General features: G+C 45.3%; 1 protein-coding gene across 3 annotated transcripts; it reads right to left on the bottom strand.

Annotated features, from left to right (window-relative positions):
* Positions 1-1198: 1198 nt before the first annotated feature.
* On the bottom strand, positions 1199-15130 carry rbms2b (RNA binding motif, single stranded interacting protein 2b). 3 transcript variants are annotated; one of them, XM_068745072.1, is made up of 14 exons: positions 15059-15130; positions 13371-13373; positions 9165-9349; positions 6113-6171; positions 5538-5629; positions 3293-3450; positions 2998-3077; positions 2806-2915; positions 2664-2710; positions 2481-2574; positions 2304-2354; positions 1602-1712; positions 1366-1446; positions 1199-1276 (listed from the first exon to the last, which is right to left on the bottom strand). In XM_068745072.1, the coding sequence occupies exons 1-14, from the start codon at positions 15128-15130 to the stop codon at positions 1199-1201; spliced, it is 1221 nt and encodes a 406-aa protein (XP_068601173.1). The 3 variants fall into 3 exon arrangements, with proteins under 3 accessions (XP_068601173.1, XP_068601174.1, XP_068601172.1); XM_068745073.1 differs by lacking the exon at positions 13371-13373; XM_068745071.1 differs by lacking the exon at positions 13371-13373 and having other exon boundaries at positions 1363-1446.
* Between the last annotated feature and the right edge of the window lie 541 nt (positions 15131-15671).

Here is a 15671-nt window from a genome sequence, read left to right on the forward strand (position 1 = left end):
TCTCAGTAACTTCTACTTCTTGTTTCAGATACCGTGGGGATTCAGCTGAGATTCAGCTTCCCTTTTTTTAAAAATAAAATAAAAAAAGGACACAAGGGTAAAACACACAGGTGATGCCGTTTGGTACATTTTGATGAAACTAAATCAACTGCAACAACTAAATCTCTTCTTCAGGTCGATTTACGTGAAACATGATCCCCTGTTGAGCAACTTCGGAGCTCATCAAGTGAATGCAGCTTATTTATAACTATCCGATAATCATCTCTGGAATGCTTCTACTTGCTCTTTTAAGGGATTCTTCTCTTTGAAGTCTGCCATCCATCTAATTCTTCGGTTTTCTAACCTGATTGTCTGAAGCTTTGTTGAGATTGTTTGAAGTATAAATGATTTGCGATTCAAGTGCCAAAAAAAAAGAAAAGGACAATTTCAGGCATGAAAACTCGCTGCCACTTTGAAGGCATCTTATCCACAGCAGCACCGCATCTGTCTGAATTATGATTCATAATTTTGTGTGTGAAAGTGTTTTTTTTGTTTTTTGCTTTTCAGATATTTGCAACACATCATTCGAACTAGGACACGTAAGGCTAGAAGCACACCAAAGCAACCACTTTTGTACAAAATGGCAGGTTCAAAGCCTGAAAGTAGAGAAAAGAGGGACATTTAAAACAGCACATCTTGCAAAATCTCAACATAAAACATGGAAAAAATAAAACAGCGTGTTGAAATGTTTTCCTGGTTTCATCCTCTTCCTCTGAAGCAGCATCAGAACGGAACATGGAAAAATGCTCGAATGAGCTTTCAAACACGTTTAGTGTGTGACCGGTTTCCTCGACTGTTATTAAAATAGATGCTTCTTGTTCTTCCATTCCTCCTTGCCTGCTGCCCTCCAGCCTGGCTTGCTTGGAGCAAAAGAGTTTCTTTTAAACTATGAGCTTGTAGAAAAGATCTTCTTGTTTCTGCGCAACAGTCCGTGTTTCCTCCCGATAGCGCCATACATCACGAGCCGAATCCCCGAGAGTCGCTCCAGTGATGGAAGATCTGACCAGGTGAAAAGGACAGCCAATCAGAAACAAAAGGACCGCTGCACCGCCTCCACTTGCAGGAATACTTCACAAACAATAAAAACACAGGCTTTTTTGAGTACTCTGTAGGCACATGGACGAAAAACAGACATGAATGGAATGGTCACCCACCTCCTTCACTTATTATGTTGATAGGGGTAGGTCGTGTGTTCTGTTGGCGTTTCTATGGAAACCGGTTGTTGGACGGCGCTTTCCTGAGAATGACACAATAAACATGAAATCTGTGAGTGATTGTTTGACTTAATTCAGTTCTAAACGGTGCCAGGGAATGAAAACGGACTACCTCCACTGACATGTTGGTGGAAGGCACTTGGGTGTAGGGGGGGATGTAGGTCCCCTGCATAGAGGTGTTGGCAGGCATATACTGCAGGAGGACAGAGTCGACGGGTTGGACATAACAGCTGACATCGCCCAACACTACTTTTACAACCCAGAAATGCACCATATTTTGTATTCTCCCAGTTTGACCAGTTAAATACCAAAGATGGTTCCAAGTGTACTCAAACAGTAAATACTGACTGTGCCACTGCTGCCCATGGAGAGGTGGCTGAGCTGCTGGGTTAGGGGCCCCATCATTGAGGTCGGCTGGATGGACATGGCGTGGTCCATTCCTGGAGTCAGGACTGCTCCCTGTATAAAACAACTTGTAACATTCACATCTTAGGACCCGATTTAAATCACTTGCTTTCGTTTATTAGTCCACTGCGCAACGGACGAGGATCTGGGCACATTGCTTTTTAAAAAGTCTCAGCACAGACACGCGGTCTCATACATGTGAGCAACCGGGCTAATGTTTAACTGATGACGAGGAGGAAGGCTGCTGTGCATCCCTTTGTGTTAAAAAGTTATCGTTCTGATCAACAGTGGGCGGCATATGGGAAAGTGAAATAAGAGCGTTTATAATGCAATTATTAACGCTCTTATACCTGCATCAAAAAGCAGGATCATCAGCCCAACTTCTTTATTCGATTCTTCTGAAAAAATCTTATTGTATTGAAGTCTTTCTTTCATACATCCAAAAGGTCACGGATAATCCAGGGTTACGGACGCATTCCTGGGATTAAAGCAGCTGTTCTCATGATAATATCGGCAGAAGCAGTGAAATGACGCCGCCGTGAACCTTTTTTTTTAATCCGAGAAGTTCATTTGTCAAGGTTAGTGAAAATGTGTGTGTCCAGATGACGTCTGAAGGCCAGGGGTATTAAAACCGAAGCTACTCACTGTGGGGGGCATGATGTATGACTGATGATGTAACCAGGATGGGTTGTGTACCTGCCGGAAAATAAAAGGCAAACCTTTATTAGTGCATTTATCATTTGACAATCATGGGATTTCTCGTTATTTGACCCAAAGCACAAGCGTGACTAAAACTCAGCGTCTCCGACGGTTTGAAACTACCTGGTAGGTGGACACGGGTGAATGCATGTATGGGGAGAGGGAGGTCGGCCCAATCATCCGGTTGGGGGCGATGCTGTAGGGGGAAGAGTAGAACCTGCAGCGATAGAAGGAAAGGAGTCATTAAAAACGCCACCCCCCCTCCCACTGGGAATGCAGAGGATTTGTCAAACTTGCAGCACTGACCCGTTCTGTAAGGCTGTTGTGGGGTCATAGGTCAGGGTCATTCCTCCCTGGGGGAAAAGGGATGAAAGCCTCACTGATAAATTGCACCACAAGCACAATAAAGCATCGTCTAAGAGGCCACGAGGACGTCACAGTGTCTCACAGTGTCCCCGTCTCTTGTCCAAGGCCGGCCGTTCTGCAGGTATTTTCCTTGGCTTTGACGCTTCTTCTGGCCCCCATCAGCAAATTTACACAAAAGTGGCTCTGATGGCACTAGATCAGTGAGAAAATATCCGTCAGACGAACTCTTTGAAGACGCCACGTTCCCACACGGTGAAAAAGAACCGAGCCTCACCGGGTACTCCAGGTGGAATCTTGATGTATTTTCCATTAAAATGTTGGATGATGGCTTCGCATTTCTCTGTCGACTCCATCCTATTGGAATTTCAAGTATTTATTCAAAACAATCAATAGTAGTAGTAGTAATAGTACCCTTTCTAGCCACCAGAGGACGAACTCACCAAGATTACCACTGACTGACTTTCATTTTTTTGATTTTTCTCTGTGTTTTCTTCAAAGCATTTGCAGCAGCGCCGTCACCATTAACAGGCTGACCCAACATGCACGTCTAAAGTAACTGAATCTCATACCTGGCGAAGCCCACGCCCCGGCTGGTCCCGTTGGCGTCACGGAGGATGCGAGTTGAAATGGCCTGACTGAAGGGGTTGAGCATGTTTTCCAGCTCCTGCTCATCCATGGACATAGGCAGATTGGAAATGTACAAGTTGGTGGGGTCCTGCTCCTGTTGCTGAATAGACAGAAGTTGAGAGAGGAGGAAATGACAATAATAAGGACTGGAGCTTAGAACTTTGCAATTTCATGTGGGAGAAAAAAACCCAGAATCAAATACCAAGAGCCCCACAAAAGCTGCCAGCAATGGCGTGAAAGGATTTCTATAAGTCTGTGAGATCCCTGATGTTTTGATGGGCGGCAAATGCAAGACACCTGACAGCTGAAAGAAAGTTTGAAGGTTTGAACTTTGGGATTTAATTTTGGCCCCGCATGACAAAAGGAGCTGCATAGATAGATAGTCAGCGATGATGGAGATGAACTTCTCTCATTTCCACTCCCTATTTATGTGTGTAATACTTTCATTCATCGAACTCTTTGTATTCACACTCTTCTCTCATATGTTATTAGCACAAGGGTACATAGACGCTAGGCTCTGTGTGTGTGTGTGTGTGTGTGAGACTGTCCTCTTAAGAGGATGAAGGGTCCAGGTAATGTGATATCAAAGCATAATTAGATTTTCAATGGCTCTCCATCCATGGAGGCTCTTAAATGATTGTGCATTCTTGCTCAGTGGAGAATAGCAGCAGAGATGCTTTGGACTTGGAGGACATCTAAGGCATTTCGCTATCACCTCCCAGGGCAAACACTATCATCCACTTTTCCTAGGTCATGGTAATAATATATCACTTGTATTCAAGTAGTTGTATTCCCGCGGTAATCCCGACCTTGAATGCAGACACAGAGGCGGGTTTTCCCAAAATCTGAATTGGAAATGATTAGAGAACAACCTGAAAGAAACTCTCCTCTCATTTTTTATTTGACGCTTCTGAAAGACTCTGCAGGTTTTCTTGTCTCCTCTCGTCTCTTCCTACTCAAACACATTTCATTTGACCATAAGCGTCGTGCAGAGATCGTCACTCTGTATCACCCTCTAACCATTACGCACTCTTTTTATCTCAGAGTGCAGATGTGATTAAAAACTGTTAATGCAAAGTGAATTATTTTCCGTTCTATGAATAATGCATGAGCAAATCGCGACCTGTGCTGAAGGTGATTTCTACTTCACCACGCTCCTAATCCTCCTCCTCCTCCTCCTCTTCATCCTTCACAGCAGCAATGAATTAGCGATGAACCTCAAACCCATGAGAGTAAGGAGAGGAGACCTGCTGCTGGTTTCAACCACGGTGTGAGTCAGACTGAGTCAGAGAGACATCCGGCGCAAACACAAGCCTTGCTGCAAACCCGGAGAGAAGGGGAGACGGGAGTCGAGTTGTTTTGCGAGCAAGGAGCCGTATGAATGTCAGTGATCCAGCGTTCCCAGGGCGTCTGTGGTGCGTGTGTGTGTTTGCATGTTTGTCATAATCTGGATGAGGTGTTTGTGTAGTGTGTGTTTAGTGGTGTGAGTAGCTGGGCGCAGGGGCGCTGCTTAGACACTGAGTCAGAAGCCACCAGGGAGAACAGGCAGGTCCTTTGTAGAGGGAGCTCAGAGATCAGGCTCTGGGACGCATTCCCTCAACGCCGTCCCCACTGTGAAGCACAATACACAACGCACACACAGGCATCGTGCACACGTGTAAAAACACGTACCTGAGTGCATCCGCGCTGTGCTCTTTGTGCACTCATATTTACAAAGACGCACGTTACAGTTCTCAGAAAGAGGAAGGAAAGGACAAAGAATAAACCCTTTTCTCCAAGGTTAATAAATTAATAATTCATCCTTTTTTCTTTTGCTGAGTCACTGTAAAAGGTTTTCATGCGTCCGTCTGGAAGAATCAGGTGGTTCAGAAAACAAAATTACAGGCCCAGATAAATGTCTGGCCCAAAACCAACCCTGAACGCAGAAATCAGGATTCACTTCAACATCCTCAAATTGAACACAAGTTTATATCAGATGCGTAAATCAATTCAGTTTTTTTTGATTCGGTCTTTTGGAATTAGGGTTGTCTGAGATAGCATTAATGTGCTGCTCCTGCTGCTATAAGGCTATTAATCACCCACTGTTTACACTCAGTTCCCCATCCCCGATCAGCTGAACGCATTAACCCGACACCTCATTATAAGAAACAAACGCACCAAGCACTGCCATCTGAAATGGATCCCCACCTTGGCCATCTGAGCCTGCACTCCACCCGCCTTCAGCGCCGTCACTGCCTTCTGAGCCGAGGCCGGACTGTCGAAGTCTACGAAGCCGTAGCCTGGAGGGACCCACAGACAAATGATCATCTAAACTGTAGTTTCTAATCTGAACTCACTCACAGTTAGCAGCTAAGGTGTGCAAAAAGTGTGTCTTCAGCCGTGACAAATAGTATTTCCTGGTCACAATCAATCACAAAGGCTGTGAAAATCAATTGACATTAATGTAATGCGAAAATATTAGCAACTATTGAATCCCAATTTTTTGACTCAAGGTGGTCGCAAGATAAACAAACTAAACACACAATCAGAATTACATTAGAGCTGCCATGAATAATTGATTGATACTTATTCACGATTAATGTGCAACTATTGCAATCATCATTTAATGTTCATTTTTTAATGAACCGTAAAAGTGATAAATGTAAATTTTTCTTAGTCTATTACAATAATAAACTGAACTCTCCTTCTGATGACACAAAACAGCGAGTTTGTTTTCTACAACAAACAATAAAAGTTAAACGTCAGCGACCGTCACATCTCACCTTTGCACTTGTTGGTCGTCTTGTCCAGGATGGCCTTGGTAGACACGATTTTCCCAAAGCTACACACACAAAGAAAAGAGGTTAAGATGGAGGATAATCCAAGGACTGAACTTTATTACAATCAGTACCAGTTTTGGAACACTGTTGATAAAAGTCAAGTCAAAAAACTCCTGGAAATTGGACTCCACATTGACTGAATTATAATAAACCTTAAAGCTCCAATGCATCGACACCAAATGCGATTACGCCATCTTCTAACGTGCATAGGGGGGCCTCTTTGGGGGGGGGGGGCAACGTAAACTAAAGGAGATTAATCATGTCTCATGGGCTTCTAACAACTATAGATTTCCAATTTAATTGATCCATTTAAGCTCACATGCAGACCTCAGTGGGGATTATAACCACATAATGCGGCAAAGATAAAAGTCTCTGCTGCATCTTGCCATTGCTTCACGGAGTTCGATCAATAGAAGTGCCCTGCATTATGGATATAGATTCTGCAGATGCAATGCGCTGGGGCCAGGCTCGGGCAAACTCTATGTGGCATGGCGAGTATCGGTTCCCATCTCTGCAGGCATGTGTATGCAGTGTAATCTGATATGCTGCTCCCTGGCTGTCCTGTCCAATGCTGGCTCGCAGCCACACGCCCATTCTACGAAGCAGCCTCTCTCTCTCAGCAGCGACCCTCCGGCTCGACCTTCCACCGGGTCTTAGTGCCGCTCAAAAGGCATCACGCTTTAATCCTGTGGCGCTGCACCAACCGCCACATTTCACTGAAGCAAGACGAGTCCAGTTCTAAGTAAGTTAAGTGGGATTTAGCAAGGATCTGCAATGATTGTAATCCAACATCTGATTTATTGCTTTAAACTGAACTGGAAGGATATTTTTCTTATAGTTTAATTTAGATTTTAGATGCCAAAATAGGATTACTTTCCCTTGAGAGAGAAATCTAGAGATCGTCACTCCTTCTTCAAGGTGGTTCAAGGTCAACCCGGAACGTATTTACATTTTTACTGTCACAACTAAAGAACTCCTGACCAAACAGTGGTCATCTGCCAACGCAGCTCCATCTCCCCATGTTATATTCATCCTCGAAACATACCCCGAGAATTTTTATTTTGATACACTGTTGTGAACCCAGACCTGGAATATTACTTGGAGGCACTGGAGGCATTATCCATAAGGTTGGATGAAAAATCTTGCTCAACTAAGGTTCTGAAACATTAGAATACTTCGACTCATTTTTGGAATAGCTACCCTGAGGCATTAAATAAATTGGTGTTCAGATGCTGCTAGAATTATATAGAATTAATCACTGGTTTGATCCTATAATAAAAAACTAACTTAAATTAGCTTCATGGAAGTTTCTCTTTCTGATTCAGGACCTTCAAAAAAAAAGATCTGCATCTGTTGTCAGACAACTTAAAGACTGATGCATTACGTATTTGACATCACGTCTGCATTACTATTTCATGACTCATATCGGATTCAAAGCCAGAAGGAGCCACCAACTGGACTGGAGAGATATGCCAACACAAGCAATCCCACTCGTCTCAGACTTCTGCTGGAAGCTGTGCCGAGTGCATTCTGCTTCTTACACAGTCGAGATGCTCGTTCGCTTAATTGCACTCATTGGGAACTCAAGACTCCGTGATGCCGAGCGAGGCGAGGGGCTGGGAGACTCAGCCATGTGTGAGACACGCTGCGCAGTCCGGTCCAGCGTCCATCAATGGTCAAAACCACCAGAGAAGAGACGGGTGAGAAGCAGAGCGGCGGCGAGGCACCCAGAGAGACGACTGCAGGGGCTGGGGAAGGACAACCAACCCCCACGTCCCCTCCTCTCGTCTCGGTACATCTCAGGGCATGCATGCAGCAACTCGAGGCTTGAGGGGGGGCTTCGGGTCCTGAGACAATGCACTCATTTGCTATTCAAACATGAGTTAGGCAAGACAAATGCGATCCAGACTTGTCTTTCCTGCCGTGTTACGTCACAATCTCCTCCTTTAAGACAGATTTCATCTGCTTGGTAACAGAAACACGAGAACAACCCCTACAGGCCACCACCAGAAACAAACTTTAAACTCCATTTCTCCTCCGTTGATTCTCTCCATCCACCCCCCCTCCCCTCCCCCCTCCATTGCCCTTGTTTGTCTTTCCCTTTTCCCTGGTCTCGCCATTTCCTGTTGGGTTGGGCAGCCTCATGTGAGCCGTATCTTCCAGACAGCTGTAAAATAGCAGGCCTCTCCCTCCCTCCCTCCCTCCCTTTTTTTCACTCTCTCTAGCCCTCTTTCCCTTGCTGTCTCTCCCTCCTCTCCTCTGCTCTTCTGGTCCTCATCACCAGGCTCCAGAACTCAATTAAATGAGCCCAGATCATTCATCTCTGCCTCCCTGACTTACTGACGTCCCAACAAACACATCAGATGGGTTGGCTGATGCCGTTGTTTGATCTCCGGCTTCACGCTGCCCACAATGCGGTTTTCAAAGACTCACACTCAATGAAAGAAACATTGTGTGGCGTTTTTAGGACGAAATTTGACTTTGAATTTGGATGTGCTGCTCATTTACGAGACTCAAGCATAGAGGAGAAATTAGCCCCCAAAAAATGGAAGAAGAAGAGAATACGAAAAAGGATTAATGTGAGAGAGACAGACCAAACATTTTTGCACCTCGTTGTCGGAAAGTCTGTGCTTATAGCTACGTACAAAAACTGAAAGGTCTTCCTTTGCCGTCCAGATGATTGTTGGTTTTTCCACAAAGTCACTAAATGACGGCTCCTGTAAAACGGCCGGAATAAAATGCTGCTTTCTCCTTTGAAATGCCTGCCGAGGCGCTTCAGCATGCATGTGTGTGTGAAGTGGAAAGAAGTCCTGCATGTAGTCCTGCAACCTTTGACGCGTTCACCCAGCAGGCCTTTGCTCGTCCATCTCTCCCTTCCACCTTAAATCTCCTCTGAAACTATAATCTGTTTTATGGTCAAAGCAGGCGGCCAAAAAGGGATTTATTGGGCGTGACATGCAGAGGTTGGGTGAAACAGTTTATTTAAATGACTTACGGCTGACATAGCTTGACCAGATCCTGGTCTGTGGTTCCTGGGTGGAGGCCACGGATGTACAGGTTGGTTTTGCTCAGCTGCTCGCCGCCACCGCTGCTGCCGTTGCTGATGGAGTTGATGGCGGAGTAGCTGCCGTTGTTGGGGCTTGGAGGAGTCATCTGGTAGTTGGACGGGGACACGTACGTCTGCAGCAACCACACGGAGGGGACGGTCAAGATTTGGGATGGAGCAGTCAAACGTGAAGCGTAAAAACGTTAGTTAAACGTGTACACTGGCTAATTCACATTCCAGTATATAATAATCCAGTTCGCTCATTAATTAGCTCACAAACATTCACTGCCAACCCTCGTTTGTGTAGTCATAGTAAAGAATATTCTCTGGGGTTTGGAAAATCGGGGGGAAATGCGCAAAAACTGGGACACAGTTGAAAATGGCTGACACTCGCATTTGTTTGCAAGAAAATATTCTGCAGACAAACTGACCTTCCTCCATTTTGTTAAAGTTGTTACCTGTAGACATATTTTGCATCCAATTCCAGGACAAATAACCCTTATTTGGCCACGATGCCCTGATCGCCATGGTGATCCATTACAGCTGTTATGAAAGCCATGATCCTGGACATACATTAAACATGTTACAGGTCTTTCTCGTCAGGGTAAACTCGCCATTCGAGTGAAGATCTAAAACTAAACATTACTTATTCGATATATTCATGGTATATTCATGTCGTAATTTTGCTCACCTCAATGAATGTTATTCATGCCGTTTACCATCGTAATTATTATTCATTGAAGCCACTGATAAAGAATCTTAAATGCATAACACATCAATTAATATAATGCTCCTGTCAATAAATACATCATAATGCTAAGCATCGGGCTCCACAGCAAACTATAAGTCAAAATGGCATCGAACTAAAATGTCAGCTAGTGCTGACGACTTCTCGGTGCCGGAGGAGGAACCGTTTGATTCGCGAGGGTCACCGGGCCGGGCCCCAGGGAACAATGGGATGGCTTGTTGAACGCCACAAGGTCAGCCTTGGAGTGAAAGCTTATTAATAGAGAGAGGGATTAGAGAGAGGGCGGCTAGAATCAAGCTAATTTCGACTGTTGCGTGTCGGCTCTGAGCAGCTGCAGAACACGGCCGATCCAGAGACCAGACGCACAAACTACGAGGGAACGTCACAACTCGCACACTTCAAAGATTTCAAGATGGAAACCCAGTTAATATTTAGATGTTGGAATAAAAAAAAAAAGAAAGGGTGAGGTTCATTCACAGTTTTCATGAGACAGATGAAGATGCCACGATGAAAAGTAGCAGCAGCTTTACTTTAAAGCTTCACCACTGCAACAATGTAAAGCTTCTAGACAAAGTTTCTGTCGAGTTGATATTTCTAACTTCCGTTTGCCTCTTTGTTGGCAACGTAACCCAAAGTTCTGGATGGGTTTTGATTGGAAATGTCCAAAATGGGTCTTGGGGCAAGTGATGTTGGAAGTGATCCAGCTCACTGTCCGGATATGGGAATTATTTAAAGGATCCTTTATCGTTGAGCGATAGGGCTGTTTTGCGCATGTAGTGCCACAATAAGTGGGTTGAGTTAAGAAAATAGAGGATGAGTTCCCAATAGGGTCTACAAGATATCAAAGATTAATCCGGATCCTGGCAAAATGATGGATACAGTGATCCAGAAGAAGAAAAAAATAGGGGATCTGTGAAACTTTCATTACGGCGAGGGAACAAACACCAAAAATATACACACTGAGGAATCAAAAGTGTGCTAACAGACTTTTTTTTATCTTCAAAAGGCTATGGAGGCAGATCCAGAAGAAAACTGCCATTTCTTAAAGTGACTGTCGTGAAGAACTACATACTAATAATGATAAAGAGAATCCGATTTCTAAAAAGGCATCTTTTCATGGTCGGGGAATCTAAAAATGCAATAAATGCAGGTGTAAAATCACACTGTGGGGACGAACTGAGGTGCTTGGTGGAGGTCTGCGCTCTCTGCGTGCTCGTCTAATCTTAAACTGCAACATCAAGATTAATTTGGGAAAGATTACACTAATGAAACTCTGAACACCCCCCCCCCCCCTCAGATACAGGAACTACTCAATCTTTAGCATGCCTTTGATGAAACTCAAACTGAGAACATAAAGACTTCTTTAGCCAACAATACCTCCAGGAAGGACAACTAGGAAAATGTACGTTTGTATTAAAGCTGCTCGAGAGAAACGTGAATGAAATGCCTTAAAAAAAAGAGAATCTTTCCTCTGAGAAACGCCTGCGTGCGTAATAAAGCAGCAACCAGGCTACAGAGCAACCTCATGCTTCTAAAAAACTAAAGAGTGCCGATTTATTCCTGCCCTGTTCTCCAACCTTTCTCTCTTCCCTGCCATCAATTGTACCTCGTCGGCTTTTCTACAAGCACAGTTTCGTTCCCTCGCCCTCCACTTCTTGGCAGCCCACACAGGCTACCAGGAGAGATGCACCTGCAGAGATAGGATCTGATGGGAGACTGGGAGTTGGGGCCTGAGCCTCGCTACTGAGGCCTGTCTAATTGGGATCCGAGCTTGTTAGCGGAAAGTGCTAATCCCTCTCATGTGCTCTCCAGTCAGAAGGTAGCGTCTCATTAAGGCTGCACTGCTAAGGCCCCTTGTGAGAAGAGGAAGGCAGTGAATCCGAACCACACCTACGCCCCCATCTGCCCCGGCTCCGGCTCCAGGTGTTTTTTGCAGCCGATGTCGTGTCTCATGCTCTGCTTCAAACACAGACAAATATGCATGAAGAGCAGGCATAGTTCAAAGCGGGGGGTGGGGGGGGGGGGGGGTGACAGGAGTTTTATAATGGTGCATCGTCCTTGACCTCGTGTCTCTGATCTCCTTCCAGCTTCTTACGTTTTGATCCAGAGCTGTGCACACATCCTTTTTTTACCGATACGTGTTCCTTACAGGCACATTCTTTAAGCTCCTCCTCAACACATGTGATTGTGTTTCTCTCCCCGTGTCCACACACAATAACGATACTTTTTTTAAATTGACATTCATTTGCTTTCTTGCCGCTTTGCGGGTCACGCACGCACACACACACACACACACACTACGGGCAATTTGGAGTGATCAATTCGCCTAAACTGCATGTTTTTGAGGCGGGAGGGAACCGGAGAAAACCCACTCAAACATGGGAAGAACATACGAACTCCACACCGGTCCGATTCAATCTCGGTACCTTCTTGCTGCGAGGCGAGAGCAGCGCTAACCACTACGCCACTGTGCCGCCCAAATTGACATGCGAAGCAAATTTTACTGTGTCTAATGACAAACTACCTCCATCAATGACTCCCAGTATATTACCAGAACTGCTGACAGCAGTAATACTCTCTAATACAAGGAAGTGGCATACAAGTATAGAATCCTTCTACAGTGGGGGCCTTCATGACGCGGTCTCGTGTAGCTGCAGCGAGCGGCCCACGCCGTGGCACAGGGGAAGGAGTGTGCTCTAATCAGCAGCTGAAAGCTGATGAGGTGATTACAGACGGAGAGATCAGAGACCATGCCTGTAGGGAGCGCAGGTGACTCAAGGACTTTTCATCCATTGCCAAGCGAGGCCGGATGCGTGGCCTTAAGGACGCCGTGGCAACACGCAGAGATCTGACTGCCTCAATTCTGACGGTGCCAACCTTTTGTGTGACCAACAATGAGGGCGATAGAACAAGCTTACACAAGCTCCACGAGGTCGTCCCGTTATTACTTCAATTAAATAACCGTATTATATAGTTTTCTGCAAGGTCTTATGGAGAATAGATATTACACTTTAAAAAACACACGTGAATCTGACTTCCTTTACCATGAGTTATACTTGATTGTCCCCATGGGGGAAACTTTCACTGCGTGTGACACATTCCTGAGGCGCCACGGAAAGCCCTCACAAAGCCCAGGGAGGAAAAGTGGGGTTCAGTATCCTGGCTCAAGAATCTTAAACATCTAGATTAAAGAGGTGGGGGGTCAAACCGTCACCCTTCTGATAAGCAGACAGCCAGTCTACCTCCTGAACTACAGCCGAAATCCATCCATTAGCATTTCAATAATGCACAAATTCAGAATGGATTGCTGCCTGTAACGAGTATGTGTTAAAGAATTCATGATAGGGTTGATGGAGAGAGAGAGAGAGAAATCTTTAAAAAAAAAAAAAGGTGGCATCCTACCTGACTGGCTAAAGACTCTTTAAAAGACACCGAGGTGGAGATCATGGTGCGACAGAAACAATCTCTTTATATTAGTTTTCAGCAGCGGCGGGCAAAAAAGGAAGAAAAACAATCTGGGAAGAGCCAAATGATGAAAGGGATAAAAATAAATTACAAAATAATCCTCAATGTCCCGTGGCTAAAAGGTGAGACTTCTGTCTGCTTCTCCCTCTTTGGACTCAATCCAATCATCAGAAGTAAGAAAAACACCAGAAGAATCTTAACAGATGCTTTTAGTCCAAGCAGGGACCGAAAACCCAGGGGAGGAAATGCAACTTATTAAAAGAAGGAATTCATCAGTTAGGAGGAACGTAAACGCTCCGCTCTCCATGTGAACGGATCCACTGACAGACAAGAAATCCAGGTATGAGAAACACACAAAGGAGAAAGAGTTAATCGAAAGCAGGGGAAAGGGTGTGTGTGTGTGTGTGTGTGTGTGTGTGTGGGGGGGGGGGGGGGTCGCTTAATCCTATCTTTTCTCCGCCCCTTTTCCCGTAGTAAAACACAAACCAGGGTTTACCACTTGACACTGGATTTACAAGTCTTCACTCTGTGTGACTTTGACGCTCTAACAATACGAAACGTGCACACACACACACACACACACACACACACACACACACACACACAAAAAAGTGTGTGCACAACCTCCCTCAAGGAAAGAGTTGGAGTTTGCAGAGCCCCTCTTGAAATGAGCACATTGTCTGTTATCCAGGATTCCAGGAATTCCAGGTCATTAATCTGAGCAATCTGTATTCCTGCCAGCTGTGAGGCAGGGAAGGGAATAACGCAGGGGGGAGGAGGGGGGGGGGGGGGGGGGGGGGGGGGGGTTGATTTCAGCTTTCCTCCAGCAGTATTCAAGAAACGGCATCAGCACATTTCTTGTGCCACATTTTAGCGTGAAATCTGAAATGTTCCACATTTATTTCCACAAGAATAAAGATATCTAAATAATAATTGGAGAGTTGACCTCATCAAGGGATTTAATTGATTAATTCTACATCTTGTTTAAATTCTCCAGAATGCCAATAAAAAAAAATCCAGCAATCTAACAAATGTCCTTCCGTGAGTCATCAGTCAGTGTATTTTCTAGATAGAAATGACGCACATGCAGCCACATAGATGAAATTTAACTCGAATTACACCTTTCCTCTTTCATGTGGGACACACCGTCGGTGGGGTTGAAGGGGCGGGGCATATGGGTGCGCGTAAAAGAGGGAGAGGAAGAAGAAGAAGAAAAAACTTTACAAACTTGGGGTTAATTCAATGAAAGCGTTATCCCAGAGAAGTTAATTAAACCACCACGATGTCTCATGCACCTAACTGGAATCATGTTGGCCTTTTCCAGCACGCGCACGCATCCACACACACACACACACACACTCCAGTAAACTGGATGTATGTCCAGGCTGGAAGGGGACGGCGGCCGCGTCGGACAAAGCGAAACGCAAACTGCAGCAGTAATGTACATTACGCAGGGGCCCCTAGTGTGAAACAGTCCAACAACAACAACAACAACAACACAAAAAGCCGAAAGGTTCTAGCAGCAAGTGAGAGAGTTTTAAACGTCGCCTGGTCGCCACTTTTCAAGGACACTGCAGCTTAAACAGCCGCGCAAACGCCGCGTCGAGGACAAACGCTCCGCGATCCGTACCTTCCTGCTGCTTTTGCCGGCGTAGCCGCCGTACGGGGTGAGTCCTGTCCTCGGCGGCACAGAGAGAAGCATTTTCACGCAGCGCCGTGTCCGAGAGGCGGAGAGGAGGAGAGGAGAGGAGAGCCGAGGCAAGTCAGCTGACGTCAGCCGGGGAAATTCAGCCTCGAGCGGCGGGAGTGATTGGAGTCGCTCTTTCCACCGCCGTGACGCGCTCCAGCGCACGCTGGCTGTACGCGTAAAAGATACGCGCGTCGGTACAACCACCGTGCGCTGTGCGCGCATGTCTTTTACCTGGTTTTATCGCATGCCACCCTAGCCTGCTTTTCAAACCTTAATCGGTTTGCTCTAATCAGATCAGGATATACAGTATATGATACAGTATACAGTACAGTATATGCAAACAAGTAATTAACGTACTGCGCGGGGCAGGGCCGCTGTTAGGTTTAACGTGTTTTGGGGCAGAAAGTAGGCCTTTTATTTTATTTTTTATTTATTTATTTGATTCTGAACCCTTTGCTTCTTGTTTTAATCTGACTGGGTTATTTAATTGGATGTTTAGATGGTCCATATATCCATAATTAGAAACTCTCTATGGCTGGTTTAACATTAGCTG

This window comes from Brachionichthys hirsutus, chromosome 2, assembly GCF_040956055.1.
Source record: "Brachionichthys hirsutus isolate HB-005 chromosome 2, CSIRO-AGI_Bhir_v1, whole genome shotgun sequence".
Taxonomy (NCBI): domain Eukaryota; kingdom Metazoa; phylum Chordata; class Actinopteri; order Lophiiformes; family Brachionichthyidae; genus Brachionichthys; species Brachionichthys hirsutus.